Source organism: Salvelinus alpinus, chromosome 5 (genome assembly GCF_045679555.1).
Source record: "Salvelinus alpinus chromosome 5, SLU_Salpinus.1, whole genome shotgun sequence".
NCBI classification, from domain to species: Eukaryota; Metazoa; Chordata; class Actinopteri; order Salmoniformes; family Salmonidae; genus Salvelinus; species Salvelinus alpinus.
Genome location: NC_092090.1, coordinates 65,321,810 through 65,346,535, shown reverse-complemented (window position 1 = coordinate 65,346,535; position 24,726 = coordinate 65,321,810). Strand labels below are relative to the sequence as shown.

General features: G+C 39.7%; 1 protein-coding gene across 1 annotated transcript; it reads right to left on the bottom strand.

Moving 5' to 3' along the window:
- Positions 1 to 1,337: 1,337 nt before the first annotated feature.
- On the bottom strand, positions 1,338 to 20,440 carry LOC139576524 (secreted frizzled-related protein 1-like). Its single transcript, XM_071402723.1, has 3 exons — positions 19,658 to 20,440; positions 15,022 to 15,102; positions 1,338 to 2,778 (listed from the first exon to the last, which is right to left on the bottom strand). Exons 1-3 carry the CDS (start codon positions 20,181 to 20,183, stop codon positions 2,453 to 2,455), a joined length of 933 nt encoding a protein of 310 aa, XP_071258824.1. The 5' UTR covers positions 20,184 to 20,440; the 3' UTR covers positions 1,338 to 2,452.
- Between the last annotated feature and the right edge of the window lie 4,286 nt (positions 20,441 to 24,726).

Here is a 24,726-nt window from a genome sequence, read left to right as displayed (position 1 = left end):
ATATGTTATTGCGGGTGTAGCGAAATGCTTGTGTTGCTAGCTCCAACAGTGCAGTAATATCTAACAATTCACAACCATACACACAAATCTAAAGTAAAAGAATGGAGTTAAGAAATATATAAATATTAGGTGTTGAGTGGAATGATCTTGCACCATGGGAAACATGCAAAATAAGCTAAATATTCTGCAAACAAATCATTTCGACAATTGATTGGACATTGCTGCCTTATTCCCTCTGCTTAAGATAGCATTTCACTGTCAACATAAGTTGTTAATGATGTAAATCTCAATTAATTTATCATAATATACATGACATACCAGGCTACCAGCAGCCTGTGAAACCACACTGAATGTTAGTGGAATGGTTAGAGAAGTAAGAAAAACAGCATGCATGAGAGATCCAGTCTTTCCATAAATATGAAGATGTAAAATTGGCTTCACCAAGAACTACTCCAATCTGTTTGACAGCCATGTCCTGCATGTCATGATGAGGACTGACTTTGAACTCCCACAAGCTATTCCGTCTGGCACGGGATCTCCAGTTGCTGTTTTTACAGCGTCAGACAACGTGTATCACATCATCAGCAAAGCGGAAAATTAAAGTTTACTGAATGTGAAGACTTCCTCACTTATTGTACTTTTAAGAGCAGCGTCAATGCCAAAAGTCTGAGGTCTTCCTCGTGAAGTGTAACTAATTTTACCTGAAGAAGCTGTAAATCCGTGACAATTAGGTTTAACTAGCATTAAAACTAAAGTACAGTATGTTAACCCATTGTGTACATGATGCATATAGTATGTGTTAGAGGAGTTGAGGGCACAGGTTTGTGTCAGTGTGTCAGCTTTTTAAGATAAGACAATGACTATCATCCCCACGGGGAAATTTTGTTTGCAGCTCTGTGCATACATGAACAAAACGCCAAACACAACACACAAGCTGCAGGTCGCCACAGAGCAGCGCCCTTTGGAGATTTTAGATCGTACCATGGTCTACATGCAGGCCTAAGGTATCAGAATAACTTTGAAAAAAATCACAAGTTGTAAAGGCAAAGCCAAGAATTCCCAACATGTGCAAATAGTATGGAGATTTGAAAATCATTATGGACATTACACGCAGGAAGCTGACATTCCATACAATTAACTGTGTAGTACCGTGCCCTGAATGTGATTTCCCATTTTATTTCTGTGGTGTATGAGTATAAGCCATGGGTATCATTGTAATTCAAGCCACACTTGGTACTTCCTTCAACTGACTGAGAGCATACAAGACTGGGAGTGATATCTCTACAAAAATGATACAGGTCACACAATGTGAAATGGAAAAAAAGATTCCAGACAACTTTTCATTGTTTTCTATATTTATGTAAAATGTGTATGTACATAACAAGGGGCAGAAATACACTGCGGGAATTCACATTTTCAGTCATTGAACGTGATAGTGCTAAGATGGATCAGCAATACTAAACGAAACAATCAAAATACAGATGTGTCAATCCACTGTTAGCGCTTTCAAAATGTGAGGCTACACAAAGTTGTCACAAACTGAATGAACGTCAATCTAGAGGGATAGCAATTTAAGACTGCATTAACAAAAAATACACAAAACTTTGGTCAAATATTATCGGACGTCATATACAAATGCAAGGGATTTCATTATTCTACTAAATACCGGAGCAACCACTAGAGAAACTGATTTGCATTTGAATTGAAATACTGAACAATGTATACTGCATCAAAGTACATTTCATACACTGTACCATGAGGCAAAAGTTATTTTGACTCAGATGATGCAGTTGATGTACTGGAATTGATTAGATTAACATATGCATATATTTTTTCAAGTCAAAGAAAATGTGAAACAAATGAGGCAACTGAAGAGAGGATGAAATTCTTAAAATCAACTGTAGTGCAGTCATTATTTTGATGAGACAATCCGGTGAAAACACACTATCATACTATTGTCAATAAGTTATTCAATGACCTTCTCTATGATGTGGCTTTTAAAGCTAAAATACAAGTAATTGTTGATTCTGTATGATCGATTCAATATGATCTAATTGTAAATTCTATGATCTACTAATACATGTTCAGAGCAATTGGAGCAAGTCCATCCATTTCAGTAGAACTCACTGAATTGTGGTCTTTTCACTGCACATTCAGGGAGTGTGTAACACAAATATCTACATACAAAAGTGGAAACGGTTTCAGTACAGGAGGAAGGGGGTGCAGTGTCATTTACTTTTTTCAGATAACTGGAAACCCACCAGGTCTCAATGATCACACTGCTCAACTGGAAAATGGACGACAGGAAATTCAAAGCAGGTCTGTAAATATACAAAGATATATATAGATATATAAACAAAAACAAGAAAAAGCTAAAGAAATGTGGGTTGTTTGGTTGTGCAAGTTCTTCTGTAGCATGATGATGAGATGCTTCTAGAAAGTCTTGGTCTGATTATTTGAAGACATTCTCGAAAGCTGGACACTTGTGGGTCTTAAGTTTCTTGATGGCCTTTTTGAACTCTTTGCTGGACTTGTCCCACTTGTGGATGCCTGTCAGGAGGAACTGCTTGTCCACCTTGCGGCCCATGATCAGGTAGGTGTTGCCCAGGTTGTCCAGCTGCTGGCAGGGGCAGTCGGCTCCATTCTTCAGGTACAGAACCAGATTCTTTAGGTCTTTCTTCTTCAGGTGGCCCAGTTTCAACGGCTTCTTCCTTTTCTGCAGAATCACCTTGCGGTCCATTCCTTCCCGTCTCACCTCCTTGATCTTGGTCTTGATAGCTACAATCAAATAGACATCAAAAGAAAGAAGGCGTTGTTAAAAACATTAACATGTGTATTCTTTTATATGTTACGATAAATATTTAGCTTGTGGGCTAGCTCAGAATGTTGAATCATATCTAGGGTTAGCCTGAGGCACTTTTCCTTTTAGCCGTGTTAATATTTAATGTCAGAACATAATGACAGTCATATAATCCCTGTGTACGCATTGTGCCAGGGCCAGGGGCTCTGTGACAAGACAGCAAGCCGAAAGGTTGGGTTGCAGAGCAGAGGGTATCAGTGGTTAGATAGCTAGGCCCCAGACACCAAGGACCATTAAAGAAAGCAGCCTGGTCTCATAGACTAGACGTAACATAGTAAAAGTAAATCCGGGACAATCAAATTAGTATGATATGTTATGTATGGGTACATAAGACAGATGGTTACTTAAGGCAAGAACGAAAGTAGGGTGGTTGGTCGGATTGGATGGGTAGGCGTATAACACAAACGTGAGTTTGAATCTCATTCTGGACAATTTTAGCAACTTTTCAACTACTTACTACTTTTTAGCTACTTTGTAACTACTTAGCATCTTAGCTAACCCTTCCCCTAACCCTTTTATCTAACCCTTACCCTAACCATAACCCTTTTTGCTAACCTTTCCCTAACCTTAACCCTTTAACCTGACTCCTAACCTCAACCCTAACCTTAAACCTAACCCATAGCATAGCTAACGTTAGCCAGCTAGCTAGAATTCATAACATATCATACGATTTGAAGATTTGTAACATATCCCATCTCTATGGGAAATTGATCTGTCTACTATTCTGTCTGGCTAAATTGATCCATCTGGCTATTCTTTTCATTGGGCTCCCAAGTGGCGCAGCGGTCTAAGGCACTGCGTCTCAGTGCTAGAGGCGTCACTACATACCCTGGTTTGATCCTGGCCTGTATCAAAACTGTATGTGATCGGGAGTCCCATAGGCTGACGCACAAGTGGCCTAGTGTGGTTATGGGAGGGTTTGGCCGAGGTAGGCTGTCATTGTAAAAAAAATCTTAACTGACTTGCCTAGTTAAATAAATACAAATACTTTCAATGGACAGGAATGTTCAAATTCCCCTGTGCCCCTCCAGATGTAACAGGAACTGGGGTTTGTTCCCCTAAGTACCCCCTATCTAGCTCATTGGTTTTAGTGAAGGATCCCTACTCCCTGAGTTAGACTTGAGATATATTGAGGGAGATGAATGATCTTCAGGTATTTGTAAAAAGCAACACATAGGTTTGAAAAATTATTCTAAAGTCACCAAAAAAAATGTTTTATCTTTTTTTTAATCATGGTTGGAAGATTCCAGATTTCCTGCTTATTACTTACAATTCTAGGAATCTTCCAACCAGGTTTTCTGGAAGACCTGGACATTTTGGGAAAGCTGATGGAACGTTGCAACCCTAACCCTACCCTTATGTTCAATACCACTACTACCAATTCAATATCACCACTGATTGTCACTGAAAGAAAGTGAAACATTTGATGCTGTAGTACATTGTAACCTTGCCTTTCATCATTTCTTGATATGTGGCCATGTATTGCCACAATTTTACACCCACCAAATGTCTCAATAATAATCTTTTTTTTTTATTTATTTTTTTTAACTTTTATCTCTCCAAATCCCACACCGGGCCTCTGATTTCGCTTAATCTGTCTGATCTTTCACTAAACTCTATTTAACCTGCTAATCTCTTTGTTTCCTCCACCTCCCCTTCTGAAATTGTGCACGAGTCAACCCCATGGTGGTCCAAATCTCAGCATCTATTCATGTATCTCAAATGGCACCCTATTCCCTGTATAGTGCACTACTTTTGACCAGGGCACATAGAGTGACATTTGGGCTCCCGAGTGGCGCAGTGGTCTAAGGCACTGCATCTCAGTGCTAGAGGTGTCACTACAGACCCTGGTTCAATTCCAGGCTGTATCACAACTGGCTGTGATTCGGAGTCCCATATGGCGGTACACAATTGGCCCAGTGTTGTTAGGGTTAGGCCGGGGTAGGCTGTCATTGTATATAAGAATTTGTTCTTAACTAACTTGCCTAGTTAAATAACATAAATAAATAAAATGTAGACTCATCCTCTATGGGTATAGGCCTACCTCTTCATCTCCCCACACAGTAAAGCAGGCTACTGCATGAGTGCAGGTGACTTCAGTGCATGGTAGTAAGGGGAATGTATGGCACGTTGCTGTGATTCCACTCCATTAATCTACGGGCCGGATTAATGACCGTCTTGTGATCTTTTAATACAGGGATTTGCTCCTGCACTTGGTAAACTGACTGCTGCTCGAGATGTGGTGCTGGCTGATCTGTCTTAGAAAATCCGATAAAAAAATAAGAATACTTAACGAAAACAACATACATTATTATCAGTGTAGCTTACAGATAGGGGTAAAGACTGGTGTAGGAAATATAGGCTACTACTATATATCTGAACTCTAAATAGGCCCCTACTTAAAATGCACCATAATATGCACCATAAAATGCATTCAATAGCTAATATAGACTACTATATCTAAACTCGTAATAGGCTTCTACATGAACTATAGGTACCATGTTTTAGGGTTCATCTATTGCCCCTCTATCTTCCCATTGCCAATTAAAGTGTGAAGTGAAAAAGAACAGTCCCAGTGGTTTTCCAGGTATTAAAAGTGCACATGGTCGGGATTAGGACCTTTATCCTCCATCTCTGGTCCATGAAAAGTCTCTGTGAGGAGGGCTTAGTGTTAAATGAAATCAAAACGGGCAGCTTTCATAATTAGCGAGTCATAAAAGATAAGGTCTAGCCCACCCCTGAAACCACTTTATCTGGATAAATCCAGCTTAAACTCTGTGCTGAACTTTCTTTGCACCTTGTGTTGCTTGTGTGCATATCTCCCTGGCCTGCCAAAGTGTACAGCACAGTGACTGACCAGGTAGGTTATGGTTTTAACTGTTCAGGGGAAAGGTTCAGTCATTGATCAGTAGTGCCTTCGGGGCAGTTAAACTAGAATTCATGTTACTATTTAATATATTATTCTGGGCCCCTGTTTCGGTAAACTATTCACCCCAAACTATCATCTGACACGAGCGTTACAATCATTTCTCAAACATTCAAAGTTACACATTCTCAAACATTCAAAAACATTGCATAAACACTGCGCTTCATCTCCCATTCTATCTTCAACATTATCTCCATCTGTCGTTAGTCTCAGGTTTGGACAAACTGAAGCACTCAAACTCTATCAATCGGCAATGCTGTAAAGTTTGTGGGCATCTAGGCTGTAACCTTTCTCCCCGACCCTTGACCTGATTTCATCTTCTGGTTTAGAGAGGCTTTCAGACAGCTAAGATGGTGTCATAAACCCAGCAGGAGCGAGTAAGTTGGGCATGGGCCCATTCACAACCATGGAATAACACAGCCCTCGGCCATTCACCATGGAACCTGTCTGCCCCGTGATCCAATGTCTACTTCCCAAATTACACTCTATTCCTTACGTAGTTCACTACTTTTCACCTGGCTTGTATGGGCCCTGGTCAAAAGTAGTGCACTATATACGGAATAGGGTGCCATTTGGGACACATCCTATGTGATCAGTCTAGATCAGGGCCAGGGCTGCTGCACTTTTGTTTATTCCATTAGCATGGGGAGGAATGGATGGTGCAATTACCTATACCACCAGAGAGAAAGCCAGCTGTCAGAAGTAGGGCATGGTGGCTTTGAATTGAAGTGTTTTGGAGTTGTGTAACAAAGAGCTGTGGTCATAAAAGTTTAAGTATGGAGATAAATCATGGTGGGAACAAAGTGTTGAGTGGGATGTACCATAAAACCATCAGCAGAGTAGACAGCACTGATGTTTAGAAATATATTAATCAGGATATCTGAGGAACAAGGGACTGGGAAGAGTTTAGCTAGCTAGATGGCTATCTCCAATTGTATTTGAAATATGTTATTTTCCTCATGGTTGATCATGATGACCCAACACATAACGTTTGGTTAACTGAACTGTGGATTTTGTTGTTTGTCTTTATATTCACTCTTTAATTGGACCGAAGCTAAAAATACAGTTCAGTTATTCAGAGATAAACAAAAACTTAGGTCAAGCAGACTTTCAAGAAACAAGAAACAACCCTTCTACTTAAAAACCAACACATTTCTATCCCTCCATGTCTTTTACAAACACATGTATACTTCCTCTGCCAAATTGTCCCGTATCCGACCAAAAAGCATGAAAAGCTTTCGCCTTAAAATAATCAAACTTTATTTAGATAAACTCGCCTGAGAATGTCAAAATGTGATTGTGAGATTGGAAGGACGCTATTATTCATGACTTCAAACAATGGCACACAATAGTAAGCCTCTCTTCCCTTTAGAAAAAAAATATATACTTTTGATTTCACCTAATTTGTTTATTCTGTCATAAAGAGCACATGTTCAACTTCATTAAAAAAACATGTTTTCCCATCTCAAGAGGTTAAAATACTATACATTGTACAACGCTCAAAGTGTAGGTCTACATCGTGTGCTTCCAATGAGTAGTATTATACGGCTCTACAGGGAATGGTTAGCTGTCTTATGGAGCGTTAGTAACGGCTCTTCAGCTGGTAATTAGTAGTTAAATCAGCCATGAATCCCCGTGTGACAGGGGGAAAGGAAGCTTGTTGTGTGCAACAGGGAGGTACAATTGAATGTAAGATTCATTAAAAATATATATAATTGTACCGTTTTTCACAAAACACCAGAAAATGGCCAAAAAGAGTAGAACCAGCTCACCTGCTTTTACACTATGACTTTTAGATGTTTCTTTTGCAATAAATATTTAAAAATCAATAGTATTAAAATGAGAATTCAGTTCACGTAACAGCATAGCTCCGAGAAATAGGGGTGCTAAGGGTGCTGCAGCACCTCCTGAAAAATCTGAATATTTGAATAATACAAAGAGAGAAAAAAAGTTTTTCTTTCTCTCCCAAAAGTAGTGCACTGGTCCTTTACTAGTCCTTTATTAGTGGACCGATACAGCTGTCTGTAGTGCGGGCAAAAAACATTGACATTTTACAAATTAATAAAAAATGAAAAGCTGAAATGTCTTGAGTCAATAAGTATTCAACCCCTTTGCTATTGCAAGCCTAAATAAGTTCAGGAGTACAAAGTTGCTTAACAAGTCACATAATAAGTTAAATGGACTCACTCTGTGTGCAATAATAGTGTTAAACATGATTTTTTTTTACCTCATCTCTGTATCCCACGCATACAATTATCTGTAAGATCCCTCAGTCGAGCAGTTAATTTCAAATACAGATTCAACCACAAAGACAAACTCAGACATTGAATATCCATTTGAGCATGGTGCAGTTATTAATTACACTTTGAATGGTGGTATCAATACAGCCGGTCACTACAGAAATACAGGTGTCCTTCCTAACTCAGTTGCCGGAGAGGAAGAAAACCAATGGTGACTTTAAAACAGTTACAGAGTTTAATAGCTTGATGGGAGAAAACTGAGGATGGATCAAATACATTGTAGTTACTCCGCAATACTAACTTATTTAACAGAGTGAAAAGAAGGAAGTCTGTACATAATAAAAAATATTCCAAAACGTGCACCCTGTTTGCACCAAAGCACTAAAGTAATACTGCAAAACATTTGGCAAAGCAATTCACTTTATGTCCTGAATACAAAGGTGTTATGTTTGGGGCAAACCCAATACAACACATTACTGAGTTCTACTCTCCATACTTTCAAGCATAGTGGTGGCTGCATCATGTTATGGGTATGCTTCTAATCGTTAAGGACTGGGGAGTTTTTCAGGATAAAATAGAAAGGAAATGGAGCTAACAGGCAAAATCTGGGAGCAAAACCTGGTTCAGTCTGCTTTCCACCAGACACTAGGAGGTGAATTCACATTTCATCAGGACAATAACCTAAAACACAAAGCCAAATCTACACTGGAGTTGCTTACTAAGAAGACAGTGAATATTCCTTAGTTGCCGAGTTACAGTTTTGACTTAAATCTACTTGAAAATCTCTGGCAATACCTGAAAATGGTTGTCTAGCAATGATCAACAACCAATTTGACAGAGCTTGAAGAATTGTGAAAATAATAATGGGCAAATGTTGCACAATCCAGGTGTGGAAAACTCTTAGAGATTTACCCAGAAAGACTCACAGCTGTAATTGCAGCCAAAGGTGCTTCTACAAAGTATTGAATTGGGTGTGAATACTTATGTAAATGAGATATTTCGGTATTTCATTTTCAATATATTTTCTAAAATGCCTAAAAGCATGTTGTCACTTATGGGGTATTGTGTGTAGATATGTTAGCAAAAAAAGTATTTGATCTGTTTTGAATTCAAGCTGTAACACAACAAAATGTGGAATAAGTCAAGTGGTATGAATACTTTCTGAAGGCACTGTATATGTATTTTTTCCCGTATGGGTTTCACACTGGATTCTGTTAACATGGGTTCTGTTAAATGAGAACAGACCTTTTGCAATGAGATCTTTCCAGGAACTGAACGTTTTAGTGAGAGAAAAATGCTCATTCTGTGCCAGCGGAGGCATATTTCTGACATGATTAGTCTACGCAGATTAATAAAACTGACTTCTATGTAAGTCACAGATTCCTCCAGCTAACTGCCCTGACTGAGGTAGCCTTTCAACTACACAGTCTGAAGTTAGGCCTGGTATAGGTGAATTTTGACTAAGATTATGCCATTGCCTCTACAGTTAAACTGTACATGTAAATTTATGTCTATATACCCCATGTGAATATTAGTGATAAAAAGTACATTCAGCATCTCTTGCTTGCAAAGTAGGCAGGATATTGCATAGTGAAAGTCTAGAGTAGTGGTCTTAACTTATCAATCTACATCTATTATAAGCTATCCCTCTGACCCATTTTGTTCTGGCCAAAAGTGCTGTGATGAAAGCATAACAATAGATTGGCTCACGAGTCACGTGACCAGATGCTTTGTTGAGCTAAAAACTGATCTTTATAAAATCATGTCATAATTGCTTTCACATTTCACCCATTTCTCTCTCCTCTCACAACATTAATGACAGATCTTTCACACCATATAATAGTTGTTTTCGAGTCAAGCCCATCCTTGCATGAGTTTTAGGACAAAATAAGAAGAGAAACCTTTCAGACAAATATTGACTCACATTTTTGCACCACTACAATCTAAAATAATAGAATTTGCTCAACAGTACTGCTTCATAAAAAAACATAACCAAATGTTAGTCCCGCAGTTGTGTGTCAAGCTAAAAGCATAGGTTATGCTTCAGTTATTGATAACCTGTGGCATCCATTTTAGAAACCTCTTCTCTCATTTCTTTAGCCAATTGTCTAGCATAAACATTTCTTGTTTACATGTTGCCCAACTGGTACAGCAAAGCAAACCCACCACTATAGCCCATGGCATTGCCACACAGCAAGCAGAGCAGCCCCTGGCTCTATCCCAAATCGCACTCTAGTCCCTACATAGTGAACTACTTTTGACCAGAACCATATGAGCCCTGGTCAAAAATAGTGCACTATATAGGGAATATGGAGTAATTTTGGACACAACCCCTTTTTTTCTCATGGGAGTTGGTACTCTCCCTTTGTGGGCCACTCCTGCAGTGATTGGGTCTAATGGATGCAATAAAAGTCTAATTTAACAGTCATTGTCAGAGGCCATGCTCAGCCTGCCTGGATAAGCTCAGACGTCAAGCGTTAAAGACATTATGACAAGGAATCAAAACAACATCTGTCTTAATCAGAGATGAAACAGACCAACGTGCCAGTTTCGTTTGGCAAACCAGGGACAAGTTTCTGAGAACAGAAAAGTGAGGCCCATCATTACAGTGTAAGAATGGGACAATTCAATTAACTTTGACTGCACATAACTGCACATAACTTTGTGTATTAGCTTTCCCTGAGAACAACTCTGAAAGAAGATGTGCAGAAAGTCCGTCTTCCCAAGGTCTGGCGGTTGGAATGGATTTGGAAACCACCAAAAACTTGGAGGCCAGCTTCTACCAATTTAAAATAAGGCACAGCATCACGTAAACGTGTGCACATTCTCACTGCATACAATCACTGCCTCAAGGTGTGCTGAATTGACAGTGTCCCTGCGTGCGAGAAACTATCAATGCATTTTAATTGCATCGAAAAACAAAACATTCTAAGTTGTTGCTACACTGCATTGGCACACTGTGGATGGGATGGGCTGTCAAGCCACCAGACAAGCAGAAAGACATTCCCATACATGTGACATCAGTCCCCTGTGACAGAGACTGAAATTTGGACCAATAGGAATTAAGCTTTAACTTGCAACCCTGCTGACACCTACACAAGGACAAACAGCAGAACAAACATCCCAATTTACAGCTTTAAATACCTCCTAAATAAAGACTTTAGGGCTCCAATTCATTAGTTACAGAATATTAGCATTTAAAAGAGTATTACAAACTCCCGAGCTCTGTTTTTCTAGCGGATTAAGGCAGTAACGTTTTCCAGTATATATGTAACGTTGTGAGAATCAAGCATATGGCCAAGAAAACAAGGTCAATTGGTAGTAGTAACCCCCAAGAGGAGATTTTTCTCAAGATCGTTCACATTAGTTTACTTGGTGGTCAGTTGGTAGATCAATCCATTATGTCTGAAGGAATGATCCCCAGGAGTATACAAATTGTAAATCTTTTCAATTTCACATACTAATCCCAGCATTGTTATACTCAGAAAGAACAATTACCCCGAGTACTGTCAGATAGTAGACATGGTGAAATGTTTGTCAAAGCTATATAAATTCTCTGATAATGAAAGACATATCTCTTTTTTCGACCATGATGTGTGACTGACCAAGGAGTTTATTTAAAATAATGTATCATCGAACAAGCATCAAATTGTGCAAATCTATGGAACATGAAACATTTCTTTACTGAAAATATGCTTGAACAGTGTGTTTATGGTCATACATACACAATATATCCAAAGGCACATGCACATGCACCCCCCACCCCACAAGATTTTCCCTGTTTGAAAAATTCTAATATACGGAAAGTATTCAGACCACTTGACTTTTTGATATTTTGTTAAGTTACAGCCTTATTCTAAAATGTATTATATCGTATTTTTCCTCATCAATCTATGCACAATACCCCATAATGACAAAGCAAAACAGGTTTTTAGAAATGTTTGCAAATGTATTAAAAACAAAACTGAAATATCACATTTACATAAGTATTCACACCCTTTACTCAGTACTTTGTTGATGTAACGGCTCTTGTTTGTGGAAGGAAGGCACATTCAAAAAGACAGTTCCTCCAAACAGTATTTATTTGTGCGATTCCAGGTTGCTAAAGTAGCCTACTAATACACAGTTGTCAATGTATTTGTTTTGTTCTTTTGTTGCAGCAGGTCTTCTGAAAACCAGTAGGTAGATGAAACATTTGCGGTGTTTGTGTCTGCCGAAAATATTACTTTGCCAAAGTGTTTTTGTATATTGATGATAAAGGCGCAGCGTGATAGGGGTACATCGTCTTTTTATTGAAGACACCAAAACAAAATAACAAAGACAAAAAAACAAAAGCGAACAGTTCTGTCAGGCACAGACACTAAACAGAAAACAAGATCCCACAAAACCCAAAAGGAAAATGACAACTGATATATGATCCCCAATCAGAGACAACGATAGACAGCTGCCTCTGATTGGGAACCTCACTCTGCCAAAAACAAAGAAATAGAAAACATAGACTTTCCCACCCGAGTTACACCCTGACCTAACCAAACATAGAGAATAATAAGGATCTCTAAGGTCAGGGCGTGACAGTTGAAGCACCTTTGACAGTGTTTACAGCCATGAGTCTTCTTGGGTATGACTCTACACGCTTGCCACACCTGTATTTGGGGAGTTTCTCCCATTCTTCTCTGCAGATCCTATCAAGCTCTGTCAGGTTGGATGGGGAGCACTGCTGCACAGCTATTTTCAGGTCTCTCCAGAGATGTTCGATCATGTTCAAGTCCGGGCTCTGGCTGAGCCACTCAAGGACATTCAGAGACTTTTCCCGGAGCCACTGGAGCAGGTTTTCATCAAGGATCTCTCTGTACTTTGTTCTGTTCATCTTTGCCTCAATCCTGACTAGTCTCCCAGTCCCTGCCGCTGAAAAAAACATATCCACACCATGATGCTGCCATCACCATGTTTCACCTTAGGGATGATACCAGGTTTCCTCCAGACGTGACGCTTGGCTTTCTGGCCAAAGAGTTCAATCTTGGTTTCATCAGACCAGACAATCTTGTTTCTCATGGTCTGAGAGTCTTTAGGTGCCTTTTGGTAAACTCCACGCAGGTTATCATGTGCCTTTTACTGAAGAGAGGATTCCGTCTGGCCACTCTACCATAAAGGCCTGATTGGTGGGGTGCTGCAGAGATTGTTGTCCTTCTGGAAGGTTCTCCCATCTCCATAGAGGAACTCTAGAGTTCTGTCAGAGTCACCATCGGGTTCTTGGTCACCTCCCTGACCAAGGCCCTTCTTCCCCGATTGCTCAGTTTGGCCGGGCGGCCAGCTCTAGGAAGAGTCTTTGGGGTTCCAATCTTCTTCCATTTAAGAACGATGGAGGCCACTGTGTTCTTGGGGACCTTCAATACTGCAGAAATATTTTGGTACCCTTCCCCAGATCTGTGCCTTGACACAATACTGTCTCGGAGCTCTACGGACAATTCCTTCGACCTCTTGGCTTGGTTTTTGCTCTAACATGACCTGTCAACTGTGGGATCTTTAAATAGACAAATGTGTGCCTTTCCAAATCATGTCCAATCAATTGAATTTACCACAGGTGGACACCAATCAAGTTGTAGAAACATCTCAAGGATGATCAATGGAAACGGGATGCACCTGAGCTGAAGTTCGAGTCTGAATACTTATGTAAATAAGGTATTTCTGTTTTTATTTTTAATACATTTGCAAAAATGTCTAGAAACCTGTTTTCACTTTGCCATTATGGGGTATTGTGTGTAGATTGTTGAGGAATGTTTTTATTTAATAAATTTTAGAATAAGGCTGTAACATAACAAAATGTGGAAAAAGTCAAGGGGTCTGAATACTTTCCGAAGGCACTGTATTTATATATTTGTTTCTCTGTAATAATACTAGTCACCTAGCAATTTCATGAAGTTGGTTTTAGCTAGTGCAGATAGGTTCCCAATCTCCCAACATCATAATTAGCTACCAAAAAGCAATTTCAGGCTATCAAGTTAGATTTGCTAGCTTGTCTAACTATCTTAGCTGGCATGTCTGCTGCCAAGGTTGGTAATAACTAAAGCAAAACTAAATGTACTGAATAAGATTCACATTCCTTTCAATCTTTTACCCAAATTTTAGCAGATATGCAGAGAAGAATATTTAGTTTATTAAAAAAAATAACAACCAGTCAGGAGGATACAGACAGCTTAAGAGGTATATGCAGAAACATGTATATATTTTTGATATAGTATATATTTTTGACATAGAAGTATGCATAATAATTATGGATCTAGATTGCACTTTGTAAATATACAGTCAGTTTGAACTAAATCCATGATCCTCTAAACTAACCATGATAATTATTGTGGGACTGACCCATTTTTATTATTTTCTAACTGTTAATCTACAGTAACGTGCTTTTCTTTTCAGAGGCTTTTTGCTTCCAATAGACTTATTAACCCCACTAAAGACCACACTTTTAAGATCATACAGAGAGATGACTGTGCGATGCTATGGGCTCTATGGAACATCATCTATAGCTGGGATAAAGCACCAAGCTCAATACTGTAACCAGCATGGCAAGAGTCAGGGAATGCATGCATAAGAAATGAATGCATAAGAAATCCTATTGGCAAGTGTGTCACTTTAACTTTTCGAAGCTTGCTTTTGTAAAGATCTTACAATGTACGTTGAGGGGCTGCAGACCAAAGGTGGGAGGGAGGGCTCATTAGATCTGGGGCAAATTCCAGCGCTATAGGTATAGACATACTGTAGTTCTCCATTGTATGTGGTTCCATTTGTATAGGCTTCTATGCCATGGAGAGTGCAACCTCTTGTGTTGGCTAACACGATCCATAGGTATAGTAGCCCATAGGAAAACTTGTCATGGCAAAACATGCTGTGTGTGAGTGTGTGTGTGCGTGTGTGTATGTCTCTTCTTCTGTATTTTTAGGAAATGCTTAACAAACGGAATGAAAATGGTAGTGTTAGGGTTAGGAGACGCTTACCAAACTCGCTGGCACACATGTGCTCTAGAATGATGTCTGTTTTCATTTCGTTGTCACATGGGGGACAGATGGGGGAGTAACCTGTGGAAGGGAGGGAGGAGAGAGTCTTTTCAGAGGGCAGGACATGTAGCACTGTCACAATAATCAACCAAGTAACAGCCATGAACAAATGGAACAAGAGTAGGGTTGCAAAAATCCTGTAACTTTCCGAAAACTCCAAGAAATCCCGTGAAGATACCCTAAATCAGAAGGGAATAAGCAAGAAATCCGGTATCCACCAACCAGAATAATTGTGAATTTGGGGAAAGTTACTGGAATTTTTCAACCCTAAACCAGTGAAAGTTTTTTTCTCTCCCTAAAATCACCATTCAATCTGAAGGGAACAACAGCTGCTAGTAACTGAATCCCTAACAGATTGTAGCATTGTTCACACCTCTATTTACCTCAACATCAGCTCATTTCCCATGGTAGTAACACTTTTGATCTTTCACCACCTATCTCCCTGCCTGTGCTTCAAATCAATCTTGCCGATGAAATCTTATGTGAACACCTACAGTATGTGAAGATGACACCTGCCATTCTGGTCAGAGGTGCTGAGTACACTCTGTTGTCAGTTGCTCTGGTGTTTTTCCTCTCAAACTTATTCATCCAAACTCCAATGACGTTTGTTCTTGTTTGACGGTAAAACTATTAATTGACCGACCTGACCTCAGTTGGAATGTCCTGTGCTTTTATAGCAGGTCCTAACTATGGCCTCCAGGACACAATGCTGCTCGTTATTGGCTAGATTCATGAAATGATAGGGGGTATCAGCAGTCTTCTCAATATCCAAGACTGACTATCATTCCATTGTAATTAGGTGGTTAGTTTTGATCTCTTCGGAGTCTATGCTAACTTAATGCAATCAGACTCAATCTGTCCTGGAGGCCTGTTTTACTGTACGTTATCTGAAAGCATGTGGAAACGCATGCATACACATGAACTGTTACATGTACCTGAGACTTTTATAGAAGGTACATTACTGACTGTGAAGACAGAGAGATGACTGACTGAAACTGGAAACTCTTCCACTCAGGCTTTCATATACATGTATTTTTAGCTACAGGAGCCAAGTTCCATATGAACATATTAGAATGTTTTGACATTATGATTAAAAATAAGGAATGGTTCTAACTGCTTAAAAATAAGGAACGGTTCTAACTGCGTAGTGGCCAACAATGGACAGAAATGCTTTTTTTGTTTTTGCTATATAGGGTTTTTGTCAAGTGACATTCATGAATATTTAATGAAAATTATATTTATTCAATAATTAAATAGCTGTTCTGTTCTTTCTTAAACAGCTTAGCAAAGCTTGGCTTTAAACCCCAAAACAACATTTGGAGTACTGTGAGGTTTACCATCTGTAAAATATAAATACATATTTACACACACTTATCCTGTTCTTTTGTGATTGCCAGTTGGCCATTACGTGTGTTTGACAAACACTTACAAAAGTTACACCCAGGTGGAAAGCACTTGTGAAAATAAGCACTTTTTACAGAGTCAAAGAGGCTATATTTTCAACTTCACATTTTTTTCTACTCTAAATCTATTGTCACTAGCTTCATACTTGTTTAGCAGTCAGCAGTGGAGAGGCTCTTTAAATAACTTACATCAAAATACATGACCTTCTAACCTAATTTTGATTTGATGTTTTATTCATTCAAATGCATTTCTTTCTCCCCCCCATTTCATATGAAACTGAACAGTGATTCGTACATCACTAAAAAGCACATCTTTTTTAGGGTTTTAGGTTCCTGTCAGTCAACAGTGAAGAAGATGCAGAACAACACAGACATTAACGGCCCTGTAATGAGTAGAGTGGGGTTAAAACAAGACCGACTCTGTGGCCTGCTGGGCTTCTGACTGGGCAAACACTTTCTGATTTATTTATCGCAAGTGCTGACACATATGACAACAGGTGACCTCTGGAGACTGCCTGTGTTCCAAATGGCACTCTATTCCCTATGTAGTGCACTACTTTTGACTAGAGCCCTGTGGGTTCTAGTCAAAAGTAGTACACTACATAGGGAATAGGGTGCCATTTGGGGCACACCCTGTGGATCTCTGTGTGGTCCCCGAGCTCCCGAGCTCCAAGAGGAGCCTTTTCTCAGGCTGCTGGGCTCCTGCCCACACACACCACCATGTTGGCCCCCCTCGGCCCAACACGTCCCAGTTACAGAGGGACTACCTCAGATATACAGTAAGTGCTGTGTAACTGCAGCATCACGGAGCGATAAAGACCTCTTCATCGGGTGCTGGACTGGAAAGTCACCAGTCACCATATCAGTTCGCTGTAAGACCGAGCTATTCATGTTCAGAATATAGTAAATGTTTTAGCACTAAGCTAACATTGTTTTGCAGCCTGCATATACAACGCAGATCAAAATGTAAGGAGGTTGATGATGGAAAGTCCTTTTTAATTTATGAGAAATCTGCATGAGGTGGCTGTACTTCCCCTTCTGGGACACCTCTAGAAAAGAGCAGAGCAGCCTTTCCAACTCGCTCCAAGAGAGATTATACTAGTTCCTGCCAGGGACACTGACATGGCAATAAAATATTACAACCCATGACAGAAACAATAATTTTAGACAAAACTTGTCCTTTGATTGTGAAAGGCTGCAGCATTTACACTGAACAAAAATATAAACACAACATGTAAAGTGTTGGTCTCATGTTTCAATATGTTTTTTTGTGTACAACCATGTCTGACTTATTGTTAGCCCCAAGCTGTTACAGATGTAGGATCTTAATTTGAGCCAGTTTGCTACAGCATAAAAATTATCCTGAAGCAACAGGTAATGTAAATTATTATGTGGATTATAATGACTGGACATTTTTTGTAGGGGTTGATACATTTTTCGTTAGGGCAAATCAAGTCTAACATTTTAAAGTGGAAATTACAAACTTTAGAAACCTTTTTAAACCTTGAATACACTAGCATGTTCTGTACAGAAACATTCTCAGCAACAACATAGTGATCAAATTAAGATCCTACATCTGTAGGTAGTTCTAGTCCTTCTGAACATAACTCAGTCCAGAGACTGTGGTTGTATCCCAAATGGTGCCATATTTCCTATATAGTGCACTACTTTTAACCAGAGCCCTATGGGTCCTGGTGAAAATTAGTGCACTAGGAAATAGGGTTGGGACGCAATCCCAGTGAGATTGTGGCAGTCTCGAGCCAAGTATCCCTGCAGGCAGATAGGCAGACAGGCATCAAGGACCTGATGTCTGTGGGAGTTCACTGTAGCCTTGAAACACAGTTTATTACATTAGCAGAATTGATAGTCTGTTTTTTTCCCCTCTCCTCATCATTGTCCCTCTGGTATTCACTCTTTCATAATTCGTATACGTTTGTATCTGCTATTCAAATTAAACTATACATGTTGTTTCTGTCTGGTGAGTTGACTTTTTGGGGGGGTTCAAAGGAAGAGGCCAGTAGTTAAGACGTCAATATAAAATGGTCATTAATGGATGTATTAGTTCTGTGGCTGGACTGCCTCCCAGTTCATAAATTTCACCTTGAAATAAATTGCTACCATCTGTTAAAGGAGTATTAGGCTACAATATTAATTACAACATCACTTCTCTTTGTCAATAGCAAGCAACTTAACATTTGCCACAAAGAGAGGTTTTCTCTTGGTAAAGACAGCGTGGTCTTGTTAGCACTCTGAAATAACTAAATAAAGGTTTTGCTATCTCACTCTTACATTTTTGGGGGATAATCTAATCTAGACGTAATCTAAGCGGTCATGGGAAAAATTACCCCAAAAGGTTGGGAATGGTTCATTTGCATCAGGTTTGACATCAACAAACCCCTGAAACAACATTCTGCCGCATGAAGAACTGCATGGGTGTCGATTCTCACACTATGTCAAAGTAGTGACTGTTTGTTATCTCAGTCAAGTACTGCAGCTCTATTGAGCTGCCCCATAGGACACTATGTTGAGCCTGCCCTATAGGACACTATGTTGAGCCTGCCCTATAGGACACTATGTTGAGCCTGCCCTATAGGACACTATGTTGAGCCTGCCCTATAGGACACTATGTTGAGCCTGCCCTATAGGATACTGTTGAGCCTGCCCTATAGCATACTATGTTGAGCCTGCCCTATAGGATACTATGTTGAGCCTGCCCTATAGCATACTATGTTGAGCGTGCTCCATAGGATACTGTTGAGCCTGCCCTATTCCGCAATACATGGTAAAAAAAATAATACAGATATTTGATAATGATTATTACAGATTATCATGCTTCATCCACAAAATGCATCACATTTTTTATAAATTGTAATAAAAACTGCTTCCAAGTGAAGAACATAATGTACATTCAACAATACAGATTGCAAACTCCTAGCCAACACCTCAGCTTTTTACATATTGTGCCAAGCAATGGCTCAGTTTCAGATCTGGTACCAGACTAGCACATGGAAACATGACTGGAGCTTGGTGACATGGGATTCTATATGTCATTCTATATCTAGATATTATGGCAGGCATGCTGCCTGCTGGTTGGTAGGTAGGTAGGTAGGTAGGTAGGTAGGTAGGTAGGTAGGTAGGTAGGTAGGTAGGTAGGTAGGTAGGTATAGCCTTACCTGTGGGTTTTGTGGCTTCAGTGGCGTTGGGTGCAGTCATGGCAATGCAGACGTCGTCCTGAGGAAACTTGTCGCAGGTGAGCATCTCAGGCCAGGGGAAGCCGAACGACTCCATAATAGGGGTGCAGCCGTCCCGTACAGCCTCACACAGCCAGCGGCAGGGGTATATGGGACGCTCCAGGCACACTGGGGCAAACAGGGAGCAGAGGAACACCTGGGTACCCGGGTGGCAGCTCTTATGCACCAGGGGCACCCAGCTGCCCGCCTGCTGCTTCACCTCAGCCATAGTCTCATGCTCCAGTAGGTTAGGCAGCAGCATCTGGTTGTAGCCCACATTGTGACACAGCCGCAGGTCCTCTGGGATATCCACACACTGAGGAGGCTTGCCATAGCTGCGGCCACCATTGTACATGTCCGATTTCCAGCTCAGGTATTCATACTCAGAGGCTTTGCTCACAGACACCAGTGCCATGGTCAAAGCCAGAGGGATGATTCTCCAACGGCACAATGGTTCAATGGACCTCATTGTTCACAACAGAGGAGAGTCTGCAGAATAAAAGTAAAATGCAGCTCACAATGGAGCTTTCACTGTAGAATAGAACAGACCTGCTTCAAGAGAAAAATAAAATGGAGAAAAGCTCAAAGAGTCCAGTTGATAAATGCTCTCTGAGTAGAAAGTTTCAGGTTTCAGTGTAACTCCACTCCTGCCTCCTCTTGTTGCAGCCCCGCTGTTCTGTTCCCTTCTGCTGCTACTGACTCACACAAGCGCCTGCAAAGATAACTGTCTAGAGTAGCGCAGCTTGGAAACAAGAGGAGATTGTGAAGTGCGCGTCGGCCAATCGGAAAGCGTCTGAGCCTTTTGGCACTCACACGTCAATCAATGTACTCAATTACTCACTGCGTAAAACACGGCTTAACGTTCCCTACCCCCTTCATTATCCTTTATTTTCCTTTGTCAAAACAAACAAGTTGCCTTCACACCAAACAAAAAAATAATTAAATGGTTGAAATAATTTAGTGCTTGGTCAAACGGCAGCTCGTAATCACTTGACAGCTATCATGCACAGTACATTTGTGGATCATTTTGGACAGTTATTTGAAGAATTGTAGATAATTTATATTTGACAACAAACACTATTTAATTACAGCGTCAATATGCGGAAATACAGTATGCGCAGCTCAATAAATATATTAAATAAATCGAAAAACGTTCAAAAGTTAAGTAAAAGTTTTAACTAGGTGAAATATAGCATATCTGAAAACAAAATTAATTCAGACCAATAGTGTTGAATATTGATTTTAACCTATATAATGTCACACATTCTAAATGTAAATTCATATGAGGTGAAGAAGGGACAATTGTTCAATTAAATATTAATTCAGTTTACTTAGATCTAATTAGATCTTGTTATAGTAAATTTGTTTATCCCGCATGTTAGTCCACTTTCTTTCTTTATTTTTTTTACAGCTTTCCAGGTTTGATATGACTAAGACAAGACCTGTGAAATCTACCAATTTCAAATGTGCATTAATTTGCATGCCATTGTGTTGTTAATGACAAAAGCCAATTAAACACTCATGATTAGAAAACAAAGTAGTATTTCACACATAACAATGACACCCTGGTCCCGCTGGTCCCGGTAAACAAGACTTAGCCTAGATCTTTCCTTTGTGCAGGAATACTGGGAGCTTTAAAAAAGAATAATAGCCTAAAATAAATGCAACTAGATTGTAAATCACAGAGGCCATGGTCTTCATTGCCACATAATATGTTGCATTATAGAATAAGAGGAGTGATGTTGTATGCTATACCATTTAGCTAAATATACATTTTGAGAACTTGATATAATATATGTTGTTTTACACTCATACTATGTAAGCAGTCCTTTAAAAAATTATTCCTGGAAAATTGTTTCGTTTTTTTTGCAATGTGAACAACCTATTGTTTAGCTAATCTACTCCATGTAGCCTACTGTGTCACCCAGTAAGGCTGAATGGTTTGTAATTGGAATTTAACTACAATTACAGCCACATTTAGTTACTTTTAGGTCAGGTTTGAAGTTTTTCATTGATAATACGGTCAATGCCCTTGCCATATGATCTTATATGATGAGAAGGTTTACCAAAGTATTTTAGATATTATTAATTTCCAATAAACTGTGATGTCTTAATAAGGATTATGCTGACACTATGTCTGTCTAGCAGTGCTGCTACCATAGACAGATTTATAAGGTGAAGGCACCTAACTACAGTTTGCACATAGTAGGGGTTGCTAAAACAAACTCCAGGTATTTAAGACTGGGGTGGATGGGAGTATTTTTTTCCCCCTTCTCTCCACTCCAGACATGGCTTCACTCAGAAGAATGAGAGAACTGAACTCCCTGGCTGCAATCCACAATGGCCCCCTATTCCCTATATATAGTCCATTACCTATGACTAGTGCCCATAGGGCTGTGTTCAAAAGAAGTGCACTATGTAGGGAATAGGGTGCCATTTGGGACGTCCCCCCGTCTGTCAGGAGTGATGTGCCTGACTGTATCGACAGAAGCTGAAAACATTCTGAGACTGGTATGTTCCACATACACGGAGCCAGGTAGCAGCAACCTAAAACCACCTCAGAGTACAGCCAAGACTAAACATGCAAGAATTACTACACACCAATATAAGCTTATGTGACGTTAAATGAGTTTGGACATTTTCTAATGATGCCATGTTGAGTCTAAACAGACTTACATCAAATTGAAGTACAGGCAGGTTTGATGTTATGTAACTTTATTGTAGTTTACATGAATTGATCATGTGTGAAAAGGTTGGCTTTCTAATTCCTTTTGATTATAGAATTAGACAATACATCTGTGAAGTGGCATGCAAGGTGTATGAGAAAGCAAGTCTTACAGAACACCAAAATCATTTACAATGTAAATATGCTGGTTTTAACAGGAAATAAAATAATAAAATACATTCAAATGAGATTATAGGCCTTCCTCCAGTGGAAGTCATTGTCATCAACACATTGCTATGCTCGATCGATAGATATGGACTGACTCGTGTTCATGTTCCATGAACTTCAAAACGAGGAGCACTTTGATTGGGTTTGCACATGTTTTAACAATAGAGAGACTAAATATTTGGACTTTCAGGGCCCAAGAAAAAGAGTCTTCCATGGGTCTTTAAAAACAATCCATCTCAATTCAACAGTGTTTAAATACATAATCTCACATACATGTACATGTATCCCCATGAAAGGGCATTTGGTAGAGCAGAGCTGACATGTGTGTTGCTGAACATCTGTCATCAGTGACTGCTAGCTAAACACTGGATCTCCTCTAGGCCATAACATCTTAGTAAGTGTATATACATGAAAAATGATCAGGTTGAAAAACCTCTGCTATGTTCAAGGGGGAAAGAAAAAAGCCTATCTTTAATAAATATTTGTTTTTCAGAAATAACAACCATAGCTGCTTTTTGTCAGGTAGCACTTAACGCTGGGGGAGTGTAGCCTGCTAGTCATGTTCTACTCTAGAGAGTCAAGCGGTGCCTTTGTCACAGTTGACAGCCTTTGTGGGTTCTGACTATGGGCATTGAGAAGAGTCTAAGATAGTTAAGGTAATGTCACTGCATAATAGCTGCATCGTGGGTGATTGACTTATCACAAGTGGGGGGGGAACAACCCCTCAATAAGATTCTTTGCATGACATTAGAATAAACAAAGTTCAACAGCTGGAGTTCTATGCTGATGGTCCATTAGTTTTAAAGTAAGGCTATTGTAGGAGTAATGATGAAGATCCTTATCAAATTATGCGCATCTTCTCGCTAAGAGCACAAAACAATTTATTCTTACGGCAAACATGATTGACACATGTTGTCAATAGGAAGTTGGCCCATTGTGAAAGGTCAATTAGGGGGTAAAATGCAGATTTCCCACCCCCCTCTAAAGCTTCAATGGATGAGGGAGAAAGATAAATATATCATTTTGCTTGATAAAAGTAAAGGAACTGATACAGTTATCAGAAGCCTATCAAAATATGCATTGTAGAGAAACTGTTGTCATTTAAAAAAGATATATGTTTTTGCAGTAATAGAAGAACACTGAAAACCCCATAAAATGTCTGTGTATTTCCATTCTGATGCTACTAAAAGTGTAGTGATCTCCAAATCAAAGCAAATGTTGCTCTTGCACCTCGAGAAAATTTCGCAAGACAGTAAGCCATAGTGCAGCAGGCAGCATGGCAGCGTGGCATGTGATGGCTTGTCTGGATACGCTGCCCTCCCCATGGCTAAGGCAGGTCATTTGTGAAATGTTGGATTTCAGATGAAGAGGAAGAGAGAAAAAGGAGGACGCAGTTACTCAAGGTTACCGATGCTACTGAAGATTGGGGCCAAAATACCTCTCACATAACTCATACCTCGTGGTCGGGCTCCAGGATTACTGCTCAGCAGGGTAGGCCGGTTATCTGGCTCACATTGTGCAGAGAGGTACTCAGAGAGCCTGGCCACACTCAGACACTCAGGTACAGTGTCAGGGATTTAAAAGGGACAGTTTATTGCCTGCTGGTATAGACTGACTCACCAATAAGGCCCTATGATATTACTTCCTTATTTATGTGGAAATAACGAGTCAAGGTAGTTTGCATGTGTATGTTGTAAATGTGAAAGGAATGACTCATATTTGTCACGATGTATTGGAACAAATGTAATCACACTGATAAACTGATTTGATATCTTAAACAGAAACCACGAAGTGGATGTATCAAGTAACAAAATCCTTCTGGAACCTAGGATTTTACTCTCACTAAATAGTCCAACTGACTTCACTGCCAAGTCAGCTTATGACCTCTTCTGAAGTGAACTGCTCTCATAATTGATTTGAGATGTGCTTTTGATATGCACAAAAACATTTAAAGGAACCACATTTAATTAGGCACACAAATTCAAGCTATTTGTGGCAACACCCTGATTCCAGGAATTGTATATAATACAGAGAATATATAAATTGAGCACAATGCACAGCAGGCTATCTGGGGTTGCCAAAACCAGACACTGGTTATCTAACCCTCTCCACATACCCT